Source organism: Lithobates pipiens, unplaced genomic scaffold, assembly GCF_037356315.1.
Source record: "Lithobates pipiens isolate NorthernLeopardFrog02 unplaced genomic scaffold, aLitPip1_a1.2 Scaffold_19, whole genome shotgun sequence".
NCBI lineage: Eukaryota > Metazoa > Chordata > Amphibia > Anura > Ranidae > Lithobates > Lithobates pipiens.
The window spans coordinates 553,872,933-553,896,870 of record NW_027507764.1 but is presented as its reverse complement, the minus strand read 5'-3'; the positions used below and the strand labels follow the sequence as shown (position 1 = coordinate 553,896,870).

The following is a 23,938-nucleotide window of genomic DNA, read 5'->3' as shown; positions in this document are numbered from 1 at the left end:
GCCCACAAAGTTCTGGATTCGCCGAACAAGCGAACACCGGGCTCATCCCTACTTATGGGTATCATTTTAACCTCTCTCTGTAGTCCTGGATGAAGGGGTACATGTTGACTTTTCTATATTATCTTGTTGCCATTATTTGAATCATTAAAGACTTCGGACTTTCAAGACTTTTGTTTGGCGCTCTCATTGAACTGACTACAAGTATAATAATAGCCAGCACACTCAGGACACTTCTGATTCCAAAATACATTTCTCAAGAGACAAGAAATCAAATCAGCACACATAATGAAAATCATCACTGAAAAGACAGTGCAGCAGAACTGCACTCTTGTCACTTGGGTTAACGCAATCTCTCTTAGGTCATCATATACTGAAAGTCAGTCAGCCACATGACAAATACTCACAATTTGCAATACTACATTATGAAACACAGTGTGACCCTACTACTGGTTAAAGTTCACACACAGTATGCCTTTTCATGTGTTATCAATGATCATGGATTTTCCTACGCTGCCATTGTCGTGAATGGAACATAGAATGTGTGTCAATGCCTCTCAAAAATGGACAATGCCCCATAATGCAGTGCAGTGTTGGGGCGCCATAGAAAAATCATAAATAAGCACATGTCAATAAGCCCAAAAAACATGCGCATAGGTCTGAATTGGTTCTAACTGTTGCTGCATGTAAACTGCTGAAGTATTGCTTTCAAACATACACTATAATGTCAAAGGTATTGGGATGCCTGCTTTTACACGCACATGAACTTACAGTAAATGGTATCCCAGTCGTATGCCGCATACAGACGATTTTTACATTCCGACAACAAAACCGTGGATTTTTTTCTGACGGATGTTGGCTCAAACTTGTCTTGTATACACACAGTCACACAAATGTTTTTGGAAATTCCGATCGCCAACAGCCCGCTTACATTCAACACGTATGACGAGCCAAGAAAAATTAAGTTCAATAGCCAGTGCGGCTCTTCTGCTTGATTCCTAACATGCATGGACTTTTGTATGGTCGAAATTGTGTACACATGATCGGAATTTCCGACAACAATTTTGTTGTTGGAAAATTTGAGAGCCAGCTCTCAAAGATTCGTTGTCGGAAATTCTAACAGAAAATGTCCGATGGAGCATACACACGGTCAGAATTTCCGACAACAAGCTCACATCGAACACTTATTGTCGGAAATTCTGATTGTGTGTATGCGACATTCGTCCGTAGGGTTCAGTATTAAGTTGGCCCACTCTCTGCAGCTATAACAGCTTCAAATCTTCTGGGAAGGCCGTCCACAAGGTTTAGGAGTGTGTCTATGGGAATGTTTGACCATTCTTCCAGAAGCACCTTTTTTGAGGTCAGGCACTGATGTTGGAGGAGAAGGCAATCTCCACTCTAATTCATCCCAAAGGTGTTCTATCAGGTTTAGGTCAGGACTCTGTGTAGGCCAGTCAAGTTCCTCCACCCCAAACTCGCTCGTCCATGTCTTTATGGACCTTGCTTTGTGCACTGGTCCAAATTATTTGGTGGAGGGGGGATTATGGTGTGGGGTTGTTTTTCAGGGGTTGGGTTTGGCCCCTTAGTTCCAGTGAAGGGAACTCTTAAGGCGTCAATATATCAAGGTATTTTGGGCAATTTCATGCTCCTAACTTTGTGGGAACAGTTTGGGGATGGCCCCTTCCTGTTCCAACATGACTGCAGACCAGTGCACAAAGTAAGGTCCATAAAGACACGGATGAGTGAGTTTCAGATGGAACATAGGCGTGCACAGCCTATTGCATTAGGGTGTGCACCTCAAAGCTTAAACACGCGCAGGATTATATATACTGATGGTGTCAACAGAGCAGTGAATGGTGTCAGGGCAGAGATTGGTGTCAGTAGAGCCGTGAACTCTATCAGTAGTTTTTATTTTTATTATTAAATTTTTTACTATTTTTACATTGTTATCTTTTTTTATTATTTAAAAAAAAAATTTTTTTAGCAGCTGTTAGGGGTTCTTTGCTGAAATGTAGCTGCTGATTTTTAATATTAGGGTCCGACCAATTCTTCAATCGGCTATCGGGTGCTGGCGTCGCCATCTTGACTAAGGGAAACTGGCAGTGAAGCCTTGTGGCTTCACAGCTGGTTTCCTACTGGTCATGTCCGATTCGTGCTGCACTTGTGAATGGGCCAGCTGGGGGGGGGGGGGGGGGGAGACAAGCGGAGCTTACCCTTACCCTTACGTAAAGCTCCACTTTAAGTAGGTAAGATAAAAAAAAATTGAGATAAAATTTCAACTGATGAGCAATATTAACAGAAATAATTTTAGGAAAAAAAACATTATTTCTAAAACCAAGGCTGAAATTACGTTTCTGTAGCTAAATGTTAAATCTGTAAATAGAAAAAAAAATCCAGTTTCATAGTCAAATTTACTCACATTGGTTCATTTGTTTAATTTGTTCCTTGAACTGTCACAAAACTATGTCCTGGAGATCATCCTGAATAGTCATAGCTGATAGGCCACCAAAACTAAGTAGAAAGGCCAAGCAGATAATAAGAGGAGTTACTTATTAATCTCACTCATCCAATAAAACTGGATTGTAAGATTTCCCTACAGACAAAGCAGCAAACGCCTAGACGGACTACATTACCCTGACCAACATGGGCAACTTCCATGTAAGACCTTTAAATACATATACATTTTGTTATTGCTATTGTTGTGGTCACTATCTTTATATTTTACCATTATATGTACTTTTAACCTCTGAAAAATCTTAGTGTCTCTTTATATGTGAATGATTTAAATTTCTGTTTGGTTATGTATCATATTCATTACTTAATTGGGTAGCACTCTTGCCTTTGTGCAGATGTGTTTTAGGACCATGGCATATTTGAAGTTAGCTGTCATGTCTCTCCTCTACTCATCATTATGATATGGCCTATTGATGGTATGAGGACCACTCTCTATCTTATATTATAAGCATTTATTTATATATTTTTTCCATCATTTTTATTGTTTTCTGGATAATTTGTACAAGCAAGAGGTTATTATATAGCATGTGTCAAATAACACTTATATTGCCATTTGGTTGTTAACTTCAAAGGGGTGTCTGCAGGGTCTACAGAGTGCCCACGGATTTACTTTTACCCAATTAAGCTGTTATATGGCAGATGGGTTGTGCTTGGATAGTCTTAGCCCTTGTACACACGATCGGAGATTCCGACGGAATGTGTCCTATCGGACCGCTTTGTCGGATATTCCGACTGTATGTGGTCTGCATCGGACTGTTTCCGTCGGAATATCCGATGGACCAAGTTTTCCAACTTGCCGGTAAAATTTTCAGACAAAATGCTCCTATCGGACATACTCCGATCATGTGTAGAGAATTCCGATCGGACAAAGTGCCACGCATGCTCAGATCAAATTCCTAGACCAAAGCTATTGGCTACTAGCCTGAACGTAGTCCCGTCGTAACGAAATAACGTCATCACATTATGTACAATCGGATTTTCCGACAACTTAGTCCGACCGTGTGTATGCAATATCACTTCCGGACCTCTTCCGGAATTAATCAGTCGGAATTACTCAGATGGATTTTGTTGTCGGAATCTCCGACCGTGTGTACAAGGCTTACAGGCCAAAATATTAATGTATACCCACTTGAGATACTATTGTGAAAGTGAAATCTCTCCTTTATCCTTCCTCTGTCTATCTATACAATCCATATATGATATCATAAGCAAAGTTCATACAAAGCAACAATGGCTTTTCATGGAATTTTTTTATGTTTAATCTATGTTTATAGATAAGTTTTAACATATAATGTAAGAGACCGGAGCAAGACATATCCAAAAAAAAAAGACCAATATCTATGCATTGACAAAAGCATGTCATTTTTGCAAAACATAGAAATTGAACATGTAAAAAAATTCTATCCAGTTCAACTATTTCAATGTGCAGTGCCTTGAAAAAGTATTCATACCCCTTGAAATGTTCGACATATTATGTTACAACAAAAAACTGTGTTTTATTGGGATTTTATGTGATAGACAAAAACAAAGTGGCACATAATTGTGAAGTGGAAGGAAAATGATAAATGGTTTTCAAAATATTTTACAAATAAATATCTGAAAAGTGGGGCATGCATTTGTATTCAGCCCCCTTTACTCCGATACCCTTAACTAAAATCTAGCGGAATCATTTGCACTTAGAAATCACTGAATTAGTAAATAGAGTCCACCTGTGTGTAATTTAATATTGGTATAAATACAGCTATTCTGCAAATCCCTCAGAGATTTGTTAGAGAACCATAGTGAACAAACAGCATCATGAATGCCATGGAACACACCAAACAGGTCAGGGATAAAGTTGTAGAGATGTTTAAAGCAGGGTTTAGGTTAAAAAAAATATCCCAAGCTTTGAACATCTCACGGAACAGTGTTCAATTTATCATCTGCAAATGGAAAGAGTATGGCACAACTGCAAACCTATCAAGACCTGGCCGTCCACCTAAACCGACAGGCTGGGCAAGGAGAGCATTAATCAGAGAAGCAGCCAAGAGGCCCATGGTAACTCTGGAGGAGCTGCAGAGATCCACAGCTCAGGTGGGAGAATCTGTCCACAGGACAACTATTAGTCGTGCATTGCACAAATCTGGCCTTTATGGAAGAGTGGCAAGAACAAAACCATTGTTGAAAGAAAGCCATAAGAAGTGCCGTTTGCATTTGAGGAGAAACCATGTGGTGGACACAGCAAACATGTAGAAGAAGGTGCTCTGGTCAGATGAGACCAGAATTGAAATTTGTGGCCTAAAAGCAAAACACTATGTTTGGCCGAAAACTAACACTGCACATCACCCTGAACACCCCATACCCACCTTGGAACATGGTGGTGGCAGCATCATGTTGTTGGAATGCTTTTCTTCAGCAGGGACAGGGAGGCTGGTCAGAGTTGATGGGAAGATGGATTGAGCCAAATACAGGGAAATCTTAGCAGAAAACCTGTTACAATCTGCAAAAGACTTAAGACTGGGGCGGAGGTTCAAACTACAGCAGTACAACGATCCTAAACATACAGCTACCATGGAATGGTTTTGTTTAAAGCATATTCATGTGTTAGAATGCCTCAGTCAAAGTCCAGACCTAAATCCAATTGAGAATCTGTGGCAAGACTTGAAAATTGCTGTTCACAGACGCTCTCCATCTAAGTACTAGACATGGGCGCCGTCAATAAATTTGTTTTGTTCTGTTCCATTACGCTTCATATTAAAATTAATTCGTACTTCGTATTTCGTGTCCGAAATTCAATTTCAATTTGTACGAAATACGAATTGTCATTAGGTTCGTTAACTTGTACGAACGTTCTTTACAATGAATTTAAAGGCAAAAATATACCTCAATATGACAGTCGATGCTGATGGAAGTTTGGGTTTTATCCGAAATACGAAATTCCGTTGAAGAATTTCTTATCCGAGATACGAATTTTCGTTAGATGAGGGGCTCCCACCATCCCTGTGCTGTGCTGACTATCTCCTGGGGATTCGTAAACAAAAGTTCGTATTTCGTACAAAATTCAAACGCATGGCAATTCGTATTTCAGATCCTCCCAAACGTACGAATTTAGGGAAATTCGTACGAATTTGAGATTCGTACGAAACGAATCGCACATGTCTACTAAGTACGCAATCATGGAAGATAGCTGAATGGTCGCAGTTCGAATATACACCTATTGTGGCAAAAACAGTGTCTAAAAATCCAAAGCTGTCACATCATGGCTGAAGTTGTTATCTAAGCTTGAGCTATTTTGCAAAGAAGAATGGGTAAAAAAAGACAGGAGCTGTAATTGACGTAAAGGGCGGTTCTACAAAGTATTGACTCAAGGGGGCGGAATACAAATAAACCCCCCACACTTTTCACATATTTATTTGTAAAAAAATGTTGAAAACCATTTATCATTTTCCTTCCACTTCACAATTATGTGCCACTTTGTGTTGGTCTATCACATAAAATCCCCAAAAATACATTTATGTTTTTGGTTGTAGCATGACAAAATGTGGAAAATGTCAAGGGGTATGAATACTTTTTTCAAGGCACTGTATGTCTGAAATATCCTATTTCATGGAATTGTTTTAATCAACAGCAGCAAGGACCTTTATGAAGCTTGTAAAAATTAACAGATAAATAGATTTTGGCACATTGTAAATGGACGCTAAAACATTTATATGATTTATTTGTTGGTGTGATAGTATTTATTGCCATGATAATGTAGTTTTTATTACTGTAATTTTAGGACTATGAGCTGCAGATTAGGGTTATTTTTTGAGGGTAGGTTTAGATTTCCTCTAGGGCAGCCCATAGATGATTTTTTTTTTTTTTCATTCAACTAGCAGGTTGAAAAAAAAAAAAAACATGATTCCCCCATCCACATCGAATGTGCGGATGGGGGAATCACGTTTTTTTTTTTTTTTTTTTTTCGTTCAACCTGCTAGTTGAATGAGATTCCTCCTGCTGTGTCTTTGTAGCCTGACAGAGAGGAGATTTGCCCGCCATCAGAATACAGAATACACTGCAATAGCTAGCAGTGCTCATTGAGTGGGAATTTTCAAAGATTGTAAATCGACTGCTGTACAACCAGCCTGCCCATGCATGGATTGAAACTTGACTGGTCCCTGCTGAACCGGCTGAATTTTGATCTATGTATGGCTGGCTTAAGAAATTAGGTATTCAGTTGACAGTGTATGGTGAACGCTTGTACTAATTCTATTCATAGTTACATAGTCTGGTTGAAAAAATACCCAATTTCATCTAGTTCATTCAGTATACTAATTCCTTTTTTTTTTTTACATGGCTTTTACATGGCTTTTTCAAGATTTTTTACCTCCTCACTTATATGTAGATGAAGCTGTCTGCCTAAAGTGACAGCAACGGGGCTTGGACCAAGCTTCAACACTGTGGGGGAGTGCATACAAAATGTTATTTTTTCTATAATTCACTGATATACACACACCACTAAAAATACGACTAAAACTAAAACAATTCAGATGGCTAAAATAGGAATTAAACTAAAATGGCATTTTATCAAATGACATAAATACGACTAATGCCGCGTACACACGATTGGACTTAATCCGGCGGACAATCCGACAGACTTTGCAGCTGAGGTCCAGCGGACTTTCAAGCGAACGGACTTGGCCACACACGATCACTCCAAAAGTCCGACGGATTCGAACGTGATGACGTAGAATAAGGAAGTTCATAGCCAGTAGCCAATAGCTGCCCTAGCGTCGGTTTTAGTCCACCGGACTAGCAAACAAACAAACGGATTGTCCGCTAAAAGCCGAGTCCAGGGGACAATTTTGAAGCCAGTCTTATTTCTAAGTCTGCCGGACTTTTGGGAAGAAAAAGTCTGCTGGAGCCCACACACAATCGAATTGTCCAGCTAAGGCCCCTTTCACACTGAGGCGCTTCTAAACTGCCAGTAAAACATTTGAAGAGCTTTACATCCATTTCAATGGAGAGGGACATTTTTTCACCGCTCTGCCAGTGGACTGCCCCAGTGCGAAAGCATTCATTGATTTTAATAGAAATGGTTTTTCTTGAGCTTTTCAGGCACTTTTTTAGCGTGAAAGCACCTGAAAATGGGTCTAAATCGAAATTTGACGTCAAAATGTACACTGCACTACCACATAAGAATAAGCCCTTGTACACACGGTCGGAGAATCCGTCGGAATGTGTCCTATAGGACCGTGTTGTCGGATAATCCGACTGTGTGTGGTATGCATCGGACTGATTCCGTCGGAATATCCGTCGGACCCAATTTTCCAACTTGTTGGAAATATTTTCCGACCATCTGGTTCGATTGGACATACTCCGATCATGTGTAGAGAATTTTGATCAGACCAAGTACCACACATGCTCAGATCAAATTCCTACATCAAAGCTATTGGCTACTAGCCTGAACGTAGTCCCATCGTAACGAAATTACGTCATCACGTTCTGAATGATCGGATTTTTCGACAACTTTGTCCGACCGTGTGTATGCAACAGTTTCCGACAAGATCCGACGGGCAAAATCCGACGGACAAAATCCGACGGATTTGGTTGTCGAAATCTCCGACCGTGTGTACAGGGACTAAGACCCCTTTCACTCTGAGGCGCTTTTCTGGTGCTTTCACGCTAAAAAAATGCCTGAAAAGCTCACGAAAAACCATTTAAATTAAAATCAATGAATGCTTTCACACTGGGGCAGTGCGCTGGTAGGGTGGTGAAAAAATGCCCCTCTCCATTGAAATTAATGGAAAGCTCTACAAAAGCGCCTGAAAAGCTCTTCAAAAGCGCTCAGTGTTTTACTGGAAGTTTAGAAGTGCCTCAGTGTGAAAGGGGCCTTAGTAGGGGGCATCTATTAAGCTGCGGAAGGAAAAAATTATAAGAAAAGGGCTTTTCTTAGGCCCCATTGACATTGGGGCGGGAGCGGCGTCGGCGGTAAAATTGCACTATTTTTAGCACTGTAGTGCCTGCAAAGCTCCCCAGTGTGAAAGGGGCCTTATTTTTCTTAAAATGTAATGCTGGTAATTTAGATAATATGTGCAATGGCATTACAGCCAATAGAGTTTTTATTTTTTTATTTTAAGGTTGCCCTTCTCTTAGTTAGAAAGCAATATTTTTGTTCATGAAATTTGGTTTTATTTATAAAGACATTATATATCACAAAGGCTAAATCTGTGTCTGTAGTGCACGTTCAAACTTTAATACCATATACCATAAATAATAATATTAGATATATAGTAACATTAGATTTTTACTCCAGGAGTATATAATGAGTTTGACAGTTCAACAGAAATGCTTAAATAATGCATTACAATTTAACTAAACCCATTAGATTTTAGTCAACGAAAATGTAGGAGATATCAGTCGACTAAAATGTACTGGAGATCATAGTCAAATAAAATATGACTAATGCCGCGTACACACGGTCGAACTGTTTGACGTACTTAGTCCGTTGAAACACATTTCAGCGGACAATCCGCTCGTGTGTGGGCTTCAGCGGACTTTTTCAGCGTGCAGTCCGGAGTACTAAGATTTTCGGTTTTTCCAAAAATCTGTCCGTCGTACTTTGGTTTCAGCGGACAATACGGTCGTCAGTATGCTAGTTCGACGGACTAAGAATGGCGCATGCCCAGAAAGGATTTACACAGCGGAAGGGTGCTTTGCTGTGTCTTGGACTTCCTATTTCTAGTCCCATTGTACGTGCTGTACACGTCATCGCGCAAGCTTTCGACGGACTGTTTGTGTATCCGTGTGTGGTCAAGTCCGTTCAGTGGAAAGTACGACGGATTGTCCGTCGGATTGTATGACGGACTAAGTACGTCAAACAGTTCGACCGTGTGTACGCGGCATAAAACTAAAACAGTTCAGAAGACTAAAATATGAGTAAAAATGGCATTTTAGTCAAAGACTATGACTAATGACCTGTACACAAGGTCGGGCTTTCCGATGACAAAATCCATCAGATTTTTTCCGACGGATTTTGGCCCAAACTTGTCTTGCATAAACACGGTCACACAAAGTTGTCGAAAAATCAGATCATTCAGAACAATGTGACGTAAACCACGTACGACGGGAGTATAAAGAGGCCAGTAGCCAATAGTTTTCGTCTCATAATTTATTCTGAGCATGCCTGGCACTTTGTGCATCGGAATTGTATACAAACGATTGGAATTTAAATGATTGGATTTTGTTGTCAGAAAATTTTTGATCCAGATCTCAAACTTTGTGTGTCGGAAATTCCAACGCAAAAAGTCAAATGGAGCCCACACACGATCGGAATTTCCAACAGCACAGTCCAATCACACGTTTTCCGTCAGAAAGTCCGACCGTGTGTACAGGGCATAAAACTAAATCAAAATTTGAAGTGAGCTCTGGATATACCTTCACATTTTACATACATTGATATACTGTTAGGCTGATATTGGCTGTCGTGCACAGCTGCACTCGATTTTGCACTCTCCAGTTTTAGTAAATTAACCTCCATGTCTTCTCCTGGACTACTGTATGTCTTTGCATTAAAGCTGCCCTTTTGGGGCAGGGCTTTGTGTTTTCATGCCAACTTCAGTACAACCAGCCTGCCCATAGATGGATCAAAATTCAACTTTGGAAAAGCCAAACAAAATGTTAAATAAATGTTGTACAGTGGTATACACGTACCAGTAGCTGCAGAAACCAGTCTTGAACCCTGCCAGTTTTTCACCTCTGTGCCTCATTGTGGATTTAGTTTTCTAGATAAGTTGCAGGAGGCTCTCTAGCAACAGACAGGGGCTTAGGCCAGTGTAACAAGTTTCAGGTAAAGTTCAGTAATAGTGGTGGTTCCAAATCTATGTGTCATAACATATGATGTGTGTCAAGGCAGAACAGGTGATGTGCCACCTGTTTATTACATACCAACCATTTGCATTGACTGTTCCAGTTCTAATATCTTTGCTTTGCTGGCATGCAGAATGTGATAGGAGGATGAGCCTCCAATCTTTTTCTCTTTGCCATCCAGTCCACTTGGGTTACTGCCATGCTTAATGCTGGTGGAGTATGAAGTTCACATGGGTTACTGCCATGCTTGATGCTGGTGGAGTATGACATCCAAATGGGTTACTGCCATGTTTGATGCTGGTGGAGTATGAAGTCCACATTGGGTTACTGCCATGCTTGATGCTGGTGGAGTATGACGTCCACATGGGTTACTGCCATGTTTGATGCTGGTGGAGTATGAAGTCCACATGGGTTAGTTTCATAGTTAGTTAGGTTGAATAAAGACACCAGTCCATCCAGTTCAACCTGAGTGAGTGTCTACAATTGTCCCTATCCCTATACATTGCACACTCATGTCGGTCCCAACCCTCAAGAAGCCCACAATCCAAGGTCCCCATTCATACACTAGGGCCAATTTTGGACAGAAGCCAATTAACCTACCTGCATGTCTTTGGATGGTGGGAGGAAACTGGAGTACCCGGAGGAAACCCACGCAGGCACAGGGAGAACATGCAAACTCCAGGCAGGTAGTGTCATGGTTGGGATTTGAACCAGCGACCCTTCTTACTGCTAGGTGAGAGTGCTAACCACTACACCACTGTACTGCCTGTGGTTACGTCCATGTTTGATGCCGGTAGAGTATGAAGTCCACATGGGTTACTGCCATGTTTGATGCTGGTGAAGTAGGAAGTCCACATGGGTTACTGCTATGTTTGATGCTGGTAGAGTAGGAAGTCCACATGGGTTACTGCCATGTTTGATGCTGGTGGTGTAGGAAGTCCACATGGGTTACTGTCATGCTTGATACTGGTGGAGTATAAAGTCTACATGGGTTACTACCATGCTTGATGCTAGTGGAATATGAAGTCCACATATTTCCCCCCTATGTGGAGGGATCTATACTAGATTCTATCATGCCCTCTACCTCTACCCTGTTTATTCCCCCTCTGTCCCAAATCAGATATGGGGGCTGTACAATAGCATGAATGTGAACTTAAAGTGGAACTGCGGATAGGCTATGGACATTCAAATATTTGCATATTTTTAACAAGTAGTAGATTAGCTTTAAACAAGCCATCCCTGACCTCTGTACCTGCAACGGCTACAGAAATTAATCCTCACAATAGCAACAGAAGCTATTTGGTTTTACTGCCACTGTAATAAGGGCCAACCCATTTATGGCTTCAATTATTAGATAACATAAATCTTTGATCAATGAGGGAGTGCACTTGATCAGATACCAGACACATATCAGAGGGCAAAACAGATGGGATGCATAGGGGTTTATTTACTAAAGCTGGAGAGTTCAGCTTCTCACTTCTACATAGAAACCAGCCAACTTCCAGGTTTTAGTACCAAAGCTTAATTTTTGGGGGATTTGGTATTAAGGAAAATTGAACAGTATTTGTGCTAGGAATGGGAATTGGGTGGGATTTGTGCTTGGAGGGGGGATTTGGAGTGGAGGGGGTAGAGGATGTGCACTCGGTGGGAAAATCTGAGGGGTAGAAAATTTGTGCTAGGAGGGGTGATGGGGGGGGGGGGGCATTTGCATTGGGAGGTTGGGGGGGGGGTGAAGTGCACAGATCTATGCTGGGAGGTTAGAAAAACTGCTGCACACATTCTGCATTCAAACTGGCATTACCCACCCGAAAAAGGTGCAGGAGCCTCTTTGGTACAATTGTCACACTTAGGGCAGCCCATTCAGTTGAATGGTCTTCCTTATGCTGTTGCGTAAAAAAAACGCTAAACAAAGTGCAACGCACAGATGTGAATGAGGCCTAATGCAGAAGTGAAAGAACAAAAGGATGAAACATGAGCTTGGCCTGTATATGTACGAAGTAACAAAAAGAAAAGTTTGTGCAGTACTGTAGTTCTCTTTTGTTGAACAAAATCAAATATAACTTTACTTTTGTGTAACAATTCAGTTTTCACCAATATAATAATTTTCCTTTTTTTTTCCCCCCTGTCTTCTGATTGAGATGAGTTTACCCTATTGTCCATTATTATCTGTAAAAAAAAAAAAAAAAATCAAGTTATTTCAAAGCTTGCAATCTAGATGGGTCAGTAACATATTGTTTCTGCCAATAAGCACAGCCACCAGCCGCCAGCAAGGATTATACTAGTTATCTATTAATAATATCCATATTGTGTCGGGTGAGATAAATGGTAGAGAAGTATGCTACTGACCACACAGAGAGACCAGACCTCAATGTTGATTCATTACTCATGTTTGCATAAGATTAGCCCATTATGTTCATTATTCTATAAACACTGAGTTCTATGTTAACTATGTAGCCTGCGATAACTACATCAAGCTGACACCGAGGAGTATCGTTCTCTACAGGTTATATTTTTCAAGTGGAAATCAGGAATAGTTTCACTGGCTCTGTTACCCTGTTTCCCCCAAAAAAAGACCTAGCGTGATTGTTGGTGATGGCTGCAATATAAACCCTACCCCCCAAATAAGCTCTAGTTAAAGTCCTTGTAGGTCTTATTTTCAGGGTAGGGCTTATTTTCAGGGAAACAGGTTAGGGCTTATTTGGGGGTAGGGCTTATATTGCAGCCATCACCGACAATCACGCTAGGTCTTATTTTCGGGGAAACAGGGTATGTATTCTGTTGGTTGGACAGCATGGTAAGACTTGGCTGTTATGCCACGTACAGACGATCTGACATTGTGACAACAAAACCGTGGATTTTTTTTACGACTGATGTTGGCTCAAACTTGTCTTGCATACACACGGTCACACAAATGTTGACGGAAATTACAGTGGTCTGCGTTCCACTTATAATTACACGGTGGAGACGATGACGGTCATTTAAAAAAATTCCAAAGCATGATGTTTTTAACTTTCTGGTGAGTGTGAACCCCTAGTGGGAGTAACGCACGGTTTGAGGATCTCTGGTGTGAGGTGCACTTCAACAAATTCCACATTTATACCACCACCTGTGTCTTTTGGACTGGCTATCACCCTCTGTTATACATCTTTTCTCATATGTGAATATTGTATGAAAGGTGGTCATAACAATAAATGACAGTAGCGTTGCTCTGGTATATACAGGGTACCTATTAAGACATTTACTATTTTTTATTTATACAATTTACGAATTTAAGCAGCTGCTATATTTTTATATGTTTTAGAGTTGAAGGTTCCATAAGCACCGGGGTAGTGGATGTAGGCCTGGTTTCACTTTTTATATATACTATAATAAGGCTTACCAGTAGGTATTGGAAATACATATCTCCTAAACCTACACGGTTTAGGAGATATTTACCATATATGCTTGTGCCGACATCATCGGCGCATGCGCACTATAAAAAGGGCACGGTCATGCTGTTTCTATAGGGCCCCCGTGCCGTGACCATCGGCTCCCGCGCGCATGCACGGCAGTGACGTAACACGACACTTGCCAGTTACAGAGCCGGAATTCGCAGCCGCGGAAGGAAGAGAGGACATTGTGGACATTGCGGGCTTCGTTTTGCAGGTACGTTGCACATAATGGGCTAGTAGCCCATTATGCTTTTACTTTGCAGGGGAATAAAGAGGATGTAAAACCCATCAGGTTTTACTTCCTCTTTAAGAGATGAGGCTGTTGACACAGTTCACTGTAAGAAGGCAAAAGTGCCTTCTTTCAATGACCTAGGCTGAAGCGGATGTAGCCACATGGAAAAAATTCTGCCTAGCAGGGAGCAAATGGTTAAATCAGTTCAGCAACCTGAAGGCAGTGGTCACAATGGTAAATTAAGGTTGCCAGTATGCAGCATTAATGGGCACTGGTGTATTTGTCTCTGCTAGAGTCCAGTGCTGAAGAACATTTCCAACCTTGGAAAACCTATGGAGAAAAAGTATGGAGATTCTTGCACTGCAAGTCCTCGGGTACAACATGTCAGAGCCTCCCCCAATCTGATTACTAATGAGGGAATAATCAAGAAGCAGCAGGAGAGGTGGAGGAACCACACATCCACACATTGAAGGGAACAGAATCAGGAAGATCCTTGCACTGCAGGCCCTCAGTTACACCTCCCTCTCCAGCATGGAGAACAGTGAGGACCTCCCAACTTTCTGAGATGTGAATGAGGGACACCTATTAGCAAAAATATGTAGGCATAGGACACACCCCTGCCACAGCCCCTTAAAGGAAAACTATACAAAAAAAATATTAGTTAAACCCACAAGTGCTTTTTTTGCCACTACAATTCCGTTATATTGGTTTTCAAATGTACAAATGCAACAATTTAGAAATTAAATGAAATGTTTAGCACTGGGAAACAGTTTTTGAAAGATAAAAAAGTGCATTTTATATACAACTATATGAAAAAATGAGGGACAAATGAGGAGAAAAGAGTCACAGAGGGACTTTGTTCCAAATCAGGGACAGTTGGGAGCTATGGTGTGGAGCACAAAAGTGACATCACTCACTCCAAATCTGTTTATACTAGAAGTCAGAGCCACAATGGCTTAGATGATCACTGTAATGGAGGTCAGAAATATTGGATTTTTTGTGTCCTTTTGTCTTATGAAATTTATAGCCTGTAGTCCAAATGCAGTTTGTAAGGCAGTCAACTTATCTGCATAATTTGGTTTGTGAGTTCCTGTGTTCCACGGGGGGGCATATAGGGCTGCACTTATTATGTAGCACATGCATTATTATATACTGTGGCAGGAAAGAGCCAGACACATGTGCACCACCGATGCAGCAGGGCTCGGGTGCAAACACGCACGAGTGCTCCCATAGGATGCAGCATCCCTTGGGGGCACTGGGCAGAGGAGAGGGGGGACCTGAAAAGAGGAGCTTTGTGGCCACTCTATGCAATTCCATTGCCCTTGCAGGCAAGTATAGACATGTTTGTTATTAATCAATTTTTTTACATTTACCTTTACAATCACTTTTAAAACAGTACCATGTTACATGTTATATTAATTCCTATTTTTTCCTTTTCTTTAGCCAACCATTCGGACCCATCATGATTTTGATGCAGAACGTGATGCTAAAAAAATCTACAAGGCCTGTAAAGGGATGGGTAAGTGTAGTCAATGGCTTTCTTGGCTTCCTGCACTGAATTCTGAGAGCCAGGGCTTTTTTTCTCAGCTGGAACTTGATAGAACTCAGTTCCACCACCTCTGGCTCAAGCCCTCTGCTCCATGCTCATCACCAGGGCAGGACTTAGGGTGGTGGGGGCCCCTGGGCTTGAGTCACTTTCGGGCCCTACCTTCTATACATTACCGTATTTATAGGCGTATAACACGCGCCCCAAGTTTAGGAGGGAAGTTTAAGGAAAAAAAACTTACATTTAAATGCCCATCAATGCAGCCTTATCAGTGTCCATCTGCAGCCTTGTCAGTGTAGCCTTGTCATTTGCAGCCTTGTCATTTGCAGCCTTGCCCCAGTGTCATTTGCAGCCTTTTTATTGCAGTCTTGAAGTTTAAAAATGGCGCCGCCGAGATACAGAGTCCTCTGTATCTCGGCAGCTCTTGGGTCCTCTCGCAGTCCCAAGCGGGGCTGAGAGTAGCCATGTGTACTCGGCTCAGCTCACAGTCACGCCCAGTCCCTGTGTTATGTCCATCATAGGGCAGGACTGGGCGTGACTGTGAGTAGAGCAGAGCTGAGTACACTCGGCTATGTATCTCGGCGGGGCCCCCTATTGGCCCATGGGCTTGAGCCCAATCAAGCCCAATGTTAAGTCCTGCCCTGCTCATCACTATCACTTGTAAACACGGACGTCTCTCAACTAGATCTGGCTGAGTGCTTCTACTTAAAAAGGCAACAAAAGGAAGATATGGGGAAGATGGTGGAGCTTTTAAGGAGGTGGGAGAAGATGGGGGTAGTGTGGGGGGGGGGGTTGCATGCAGAGGGCAGGCACGGTGTCGCCTCCTCACACCTGATTTAAACCTCTAATTGCACTATTACCGTGTCACAAACGTGTGCATTACATGGCAATCATGGGTTTAAATCAGGTGGTGAGAAGGCAACATATTGCCTCCTCACCACCTATCAACACACACTTGGATCGCTTTTCAGAAGGGCAGCACTTGTATGAGCCCTTAGTTGCATTCAGCAGCGGCACCTTAGGGCTCCTTCACACGTAAAGTTGGGGGTGGTAAAACAGCAGGATATAATTGAAGTCTATGGCTAAGCACAGGAAACCCGAAAGCTGCAGGTAAACTGCACTGCACCCATAGTGTGGGGTAAACGGCATTTGTGTAAAAGCAGCGCCATACTATTATGCCTGGTGTAATGCTTCACACTGAAACTGAATATCTTTTATTTCCTGCTGCTGGCACCACTTTGGAGACAGCTACCTGGCATAGAAGGTGGAGTTCAGTTGGTAAAACTCTGCATAGGACAGGATCCAGCACTACAGAGCAGCCATCTGCTTATGTGGCTCTTGCCACATACACATGACTGTTTTTTCCGTCAGAATAAACTCTGGCGATTTTTCCGACGGAGTTCCGCTGAAACGGTTTTGCCTACACACGATCACACCAAAGTCCGATTGTCTAGAACGGGGTGACGTACGACGGGACTAGAAAAAGGAAGTTCAATAGCCAGTAGCCAATAGCTGCCCTTGCGTCGTATTTGGTCCGTCGGAACAGCATACAGACGAACGGTTTTCCCGATAGGAATTGATTCTGTTGGGAAGATTTAAAACATGTTCTATTTCTAGGTCCGTCAGAATTTTCGAAAAAAAAAGACAGCTGAAGCCCACACACGATTGCAATATCCGATGAAATGATTCAGTCTGACTTTTTCTGCCAGAAAGTCCGACCGTGTGTACGCAGCATTAAACTTTCAAATAATGCAAACTTTTTTTATTTCAGGTATTCTCTGTATTCCTCAAAATTTTCTAATTAAAATGTTTTGTCTGCCATCACAGGAACTGATGAAAAAGCCATTATTGAAGTGCTGGCAAATAGGTCCTCAGAACAGCGGCAGGAAGTTAAGCAGAAATACAAGGCAATGTATGGAAAGGTAGAGTAACTGTCTTTTACAGTATACTGGAGATATTATTGTTCAGAGTTATCTTGAAAGATGTGTAGCACGACCCCCTTGGGGACTGCTTGGATTTACCTGCTCATTTGCACCACCATGGCCCTGTAAACATTCCAACCCACCTGACACTCTGGGTTCAGACATCTTTGCACCACCTTAAAGTAATAAGTCAAACAACTCAATGTGTTTATATTCTATCAACGTTTACTGGAATAACTCAAAGAAGATATTGTTACACAGAGGAGGTAATAGATCCACTGAGCTTTGGATTACAGTCCTAGCTCAACAGAAGAATTTCTCTGCAATATTACAAGATAAGACAATTTAGCAATAACAGTATATTATATACATGTATGTACAATGGAGTACCACTTGAACATGACCTGAATGGATAAGCAAGTGTTAAGCATTCATTCAGGTTATGCCCTGTACACACGACCGGACTTTCTAGCAGACTAGGTCTGACAGACTTCCCGACGGACTTCCGGGGGAGTTCCGACGGACTTTCCGAAAAGAACGGCCTTGCCTACACATGACTGGACTTTTCGACAGACTAGGTCTGCCTGTCTTCCCGACGGACTTCCGACGGAGTTACAGCGGACTTCCAAATGAACGGACTTGCCCACACACGGACTAAAGTCCGTTCATTTTGAACATGATGAGTTAAGATGGGACTAGAAAAGGAAGTCAATCTCTTTTATTGGCGAGATTGACAACTTGCGAGCCCCGTCGCCTGGTATGGATTTTAAGGGGAACCCCCTACGCTGAAAAAACATGGGAGTCACCCCAAGGTCCATACCAGACCCTTATCCTAGCACGCAGCACGGCTTCTCAGGAAAAGGGGTGGGGACGAGCGAGCGCCCCCCCCCCCCCACCGTAACAGGCCGCATGCCCTCAACATGGGGGGTGGAAGCTTTGGGGAAGGAGGCACCCTGCGGGCCCCCCACCCCAAAGCACCTTGTCCCCATGTTGATGAGGACAAGGGCCTCTTCCCGACAACCCCGGCCGTGGGTTGTCGGGGTCTGCGGGCGGGGGGCTTATGGGAATCCGGGAGCCCCCTTTAATAAGCAGGCCCCCAGATCCCGGCCCCCCACCCTATGTGAATAAGTATGGGGTACATTGTACCCCTACCCATTCACCTGGGGGAAAAAAAGTCAATAAAAAAAAACACACTAGACGGGTTTTTAAAGTAGTTTATTACGCAGCTCCGGGGTTTTTCCATCTTCGGGGGTCTCTTCTGACTCCTCCGCTCTCTCCGGCCTCTTTTCCCACTCTCCGGCCTTCTCTACCGGTCTCTGGTTCTTCTCCCGCTCTCCGGCCTCTTCTCCTGGGCTCCTCCGCTATCTTCTGCTCTTTTGCCGCTCTTTCGCTAGCGTTGCCCCGGTCTCTTCTGTCGTCTTCTTCCCTCTTCTCTTCTTCCAATGTTGACATGACGCTCTCTCCCGCTGTAATGCTGTGTACACGGTGCACAACTATTTATATAGGCATGCTCTGGGTCTATTTTTGGACAAAGGGTGTTCGCCGTGAACTTGCTAAGCATACACATGGCAGGACTTTTTCAGCCAACTTTCCACCTTTGGTCAACTTCTGTATTGTTAACTTATCTTTTGCATTGGTTCTGAGCATGCGTGTTTGTACTTTGTACAAAAGTCCTATGGTTTTCTGTACACACGATCGGCCTTTGCTCCATCTGATTTTTGTTGTCGGAAAGTTTGTCCGTTCGCACAGCCAACAAAAGTTTGTCCGAAGGAGCATACACACGGTTGGATGTTGCCTTAAAACAGCTAATTTGCATGTTTGTTGTCAAAAGTCAGATCGTGTATATGGGCCTTTACATAGCCCATTTTGAATAAGCGCCTAACACACTTGAAAGCATGAAGAAATAGGCCCTGCATGATTTTCTTTATAGCATTTATAGCAAATGCATCTGTGTGTTGTGGTTTGCTATAAAGCAGGTGCATAGCAGTGCACTGTAGATAAACAATGGGGTGCAATGACCTTTAAATGGCAATGCACACCAATACTGCATTACCATGCGTTGTATTGTCATTACACATGTTATAATGTGTTCTGTTTTGAATGAGCCTTTCAAGTGACTGTCATAAGAAAAGTATGGAGACTGTAATTGCTGCCCCTATTGAAAATTCTAGTTGCCTTGCTGGGTGTGGCTTAAATTCTTTCAAACCAGAGGCCCAGAAGTGCTGTAAATAATCAGACTTTTGCCCCGTGCACACAATCGGATTTTCCGACAACAAATGTTGGATGTGAGCTTGTTGGCTGAAAGTCCGACCGTGTGTATGCTCCATCGAACATCTGTTGTTGGACTTTCCGCCAACAAATGTTGGCTAGCGTGTTCTCAAATTTTCCGCCAACAAAACTTTGTTGTCGGAATTTCCGATCGTGTGTACACAAGTCTGACGCACACAAGTTCATGCATGCTCAGAATCAAGCAGAAGGAGCCGCACTGGCTATTGAACTTCCTTTTTCTCGGCTCTTTGTATGTCATGTATGTCACCGCATTCCCACGTTCGTAATTGTTGGCCAACATTTGTGTGACCGTGTGTATGCAAGACAAGTTTGAGCCAACATCCTTCGAACAAAAATCCACGGTTTTGTTGGTAGAAATGGGGCATAAGTCACTTTAATGTAGAGATTTGCAGTCTGGCCATTAAATGGAGCTCTCAGTGTTATCTGTAAAGGCCCATACACACGATCAGACTTTTTGACAACAAACATGCAAATCAGCTGTTTTGGAGCAACATCCGACCGTGTGTACGCTCCATCGGACAAACTTTTTTGATTTTCATCGGACTTTTGTTGGCTGTGCGAACGGACAAACTTTCTGGCAACAAAAGTCCAATGGAGCAAAGTCTGATCGTGTGTACAGAAAACCATAGGACTTTTGTACAAAGTACAAACAGGCATGCTCAGAACCAATGCAAAAGATCAGACAACAATACAGAAGTTGACCAAAGGTGGCGGTAAAGAGCAGAAAAACCACATGATTTGGTGAAAGTTGGCTGAAAAAGTCCTGCTGTGTGTATGCAATACAAGTTCAGGGCTGACGCCCTTTGTACAAAAATCCAAGGGAAAGTTTGTACAAAGTCCTATCGTGTGTATGAGGCTTCAGCCTGTGTTTACAACTGTAAAGCCTCATACACACGATAGGACTTTGTACAAACTTTCCCTTGGATTTTTGTACAAAGGGCGTCGGCCCTGAACTTGAATTGCATACACACAGCAGGACTTTTTCAGCCAACTTTCACGAAACCATGTGGTTTTTCTGCTCTTTACCGCCACCTTTGGTCAACTTCTGTATTGTTGTCTGATCTTTTGCATTGGTTCTGAGCATGCCTGTTTGTACTTTGTACAAAAGTCCTATGGTTTTCTGTACACACGATCAGACTTTGCTCCATCAGACTTTTGTTGCCAGAAAGTTTGTCCGTTCGCACAGCCAACAAAAGTCCGATGAAAACCAAAAAAGTTTGTCCGATGGAGCGTACACACAGTCGGATGTTGCTCCAAAACAGCTAATTTGCATGTTTGTTGTCAAAAAGTCTGATCGTGTGTATGGGCCTTAAGAGAATAGGTACAGGAACTGCCCCCTTCTGAATCATCCCTTGTCCTTGCCCCCTACCCACCTCTAAACAACAACCCTTGGTTCCACCCCCTACCCCCCTCCCAATACCACCCTTTTTAGAGAATACAGAACCAAATATCATTTTTTGGTGCTAAATAATTTGTATGGAATTTGTTATTGATAACAATAAAAGCAGTAAATAGATCCCCCCACACAACAATAGACTCCCCCAGCAACAATTGACTCCACCAAAGCAACAATAGATTCCTTGCAGTATGAATATATCCCACCACAGCAACAATAGACCCCACACAACAATAGACTCCACACAACAATAGACCCCACACACAGCAACAATAGACCCTTCACAGAGCAACATTAGACCCCCCCTCCCACACAGAAACAATAGACCCTCACACAAAAACAGATCCCCACCAGTAACAATAGATCCCCCAGAAGCCTGCATCAATAGACCCTTCAGCACACCCCTTGCTATTACATAAATTCAGTGCTGGAGGTGCTAAAACAACGTTCCCCTGCGTTCCTGTTGAAAAAAAAGTCCTGATACATACGCAACAAAATTCAACAAGACACAGGCTGGGTAGGGAGATTTTTTTAAATAGCCCAACATATACAAGCAACAATAACATACACAGTATATATATGAGGCAGGACCTGCTGATGGAGGGGAGCTCTGGATTATGCAGCATGGTAAACAAAGAAGGGGATGATCCGCAATCCCATCCAAAGACATAACAAAGGCCACAAGAGGACGTGCAAAAAGAGCTAGTATGCCAGTATGCACAGTAAACAGATAAAGCAATAAAAAAGGAGAAAAGAGAAGATACGAAGAGAAGATAGAATGGGAATAAGAAAAGGAAAAAGAGGAGAAATCCCAGGAGCCAAGGGAGTAGAAAGATCAAGTTTACAAAACACTTTAAAATCAATATTACAAAAATGAATTCTGGTTTTAAGAAGTTTAATAGATTTGTGTTTTAAAGTGGTCTGATAATAGAAATATTAAAACCTTCTTATATTGCTATGTACATGTCAGGTTGATTTTCCTTCACATCCCATTTAGGTGACATCGGAAGAAGCAAGGCTTAATGTGAGGAATAATAAGCCTTAAAATGGTGGTCATTGGAAAAAGCATAATTTCATTGGTGGTCAGAGGAAAGAATGCCCCCCTTACAGACAATAAGATCAATGGTGTCATTTGGTCTGGCAAATGACAGTGGCCCCATAACTATGCAGGCACCATTAGATGGGAGGTCAATCTGCCATTGTTCAAGAAACCCGTAGCGACCTCAGGGAAAAGCCTGGTGGGGAATGATTGCTCTAGAGCAGGTGTCTCCAAATTGCAGCCCGAGGCTCAGATGTAGCCCTTTGCTAGCCTTTATCTGGCCCTTGGGCCACAATTCCTCCCACTGATATGAGGCACTATTTCTTCCACCGATATCAATGATGGGTAGGGATGAGCTTCGTGTTCGAGTCGAACGTACGTTCGACTCGAACATTGGCTGTTCGTGCGTTCGGCGAATTCCGAACGTTTTGGCCGTTCGCGTCAAAATTCGAGTGACGCGCGCGCGGACCATAATGCACTGCGTTGGCGCAGTGCATTGCTGCCCGATGATTGGCCAAGCATGCACTGTGACTGTGATGCTTGGCCAATCGCAGCGCCGGCAGCGAGGAGAGCCATGATTGGCCACAGGCATCCTGCCTGTGGCCAATCATAGCTCAGGCTGTGTAGTGCACGCCCCACACTATATAAGGCCGCCTTTGAGGCGGCTTCGTGTAGTGTGTTACTTAGCATCTGAAGCAGTGGGTGTTCTGTGTACCTTCAACACAGTACACACCAATCGTTTTTGGCTGATTTCCTATCTTGCTGCTGTGTAGTGGTTGTTGTCTGTGCCCTGACTGCAGTATACACCACTATATTCACCTCACCTATATAGCTAGTGATCTAGCTTTAACCACTTAACAACTGCCCATTGCCGATTAACGGCTTCAGGGCGGTTGTTTAACTCTGAGAGGCCGTTAATTAACGGCCTCCCAGAATTCTGCTCTCGCGTGCCCCGAGGTGTGCGCACTCGAGAGCATCCGTGACCGCCGGGTCCACAGGACCCGGCGCATCACGGATCACGGTAAACGGCCGCTCATAGCGGCCGTTTACCACGTGATTGCTCCGTCAAATGACGGAGTGATCACTTGCAAACAAACCGGCGTCATGTTATGACGCCGGTTCCTCCCTCCCCTCTCTGTACCGATCGGTACAGCGGAGGGGAAAGAGATCGGTGTCAGCAGCGATGTGGGCTGCATCTGCAGTGCCCACATCGCTGCTCACCGAATTTAACCCCTCAATTCCCTGCCAATACTCTGCAATACCAGTGCATACTCTGCAGTACCCTGCCATTACTCTGCAGTACCCCGCCATTACTCTGCAGTACCCCGCCATTACTCTGCAGTGCAGTACCCTGCCATTACTCTGCAGTACCCTGCCATTACTCTGCAGTACCCCCCATTACTCTGCAGTAACCCCCATTACTCTGCAGTAACCCCCATTACTCTGCAGTACCCCCCAATACTCTGCAGTACCCCCAATACTCTGCAGTACCCTGCCATTACTCTGTAGTACCCCCCAATACTCTGCAGTACCCTGCTATTACTCTGTAGTACCCCGCCAATACCCCGCCAATACTCTGTAATACCCTGCCATAAATTGCCATACCCAGCCATACTCAGAGATACCCAGCCATACTCGGTGATACCCTGAAATACCCAGCCATAGACGCCCCCCACCCCTCACCGCCCTCCGGTGCTTCTACCAACTCGCCAGTACGATCAAAGCCAGAATCTTTTTTTTATTTT

General features: G+C 43.1%; 1 protein-coding gene across 1 annotated transcript in view; it reads left to right on the top strand.

Moving 5' to 3' along the window:
• The first annotated feature begins 2,502 nt into the window (after positions 1 to 2,502).
• ANXA13 (annexin A13) overlaps positions 2,503 to 23,938 on the top strand; it is a 74,360-nt gene continuing 52,924 nt past the window's right edge. Inside the window, exons 1-3 of the mRNA XM_077493298.1 lie at positions 2,503 to 2,655; positions 15,445 to 15,520; positions 17,375 to 17,469. Coding sequence (XP_077349424.1) covers positions 2,641 to 2,655; positions 15,445 to 15,520; positions 17,375 to 17,469 — 186 coding nt within the window. The 5' untranslated portion in view covers positions 2,503 to 2,640. The remainder of the gene's footprint in view (positions 2,656 to 15,444; positions 15,521 to 17,374; positions 17,470 to 23,938) is intronic.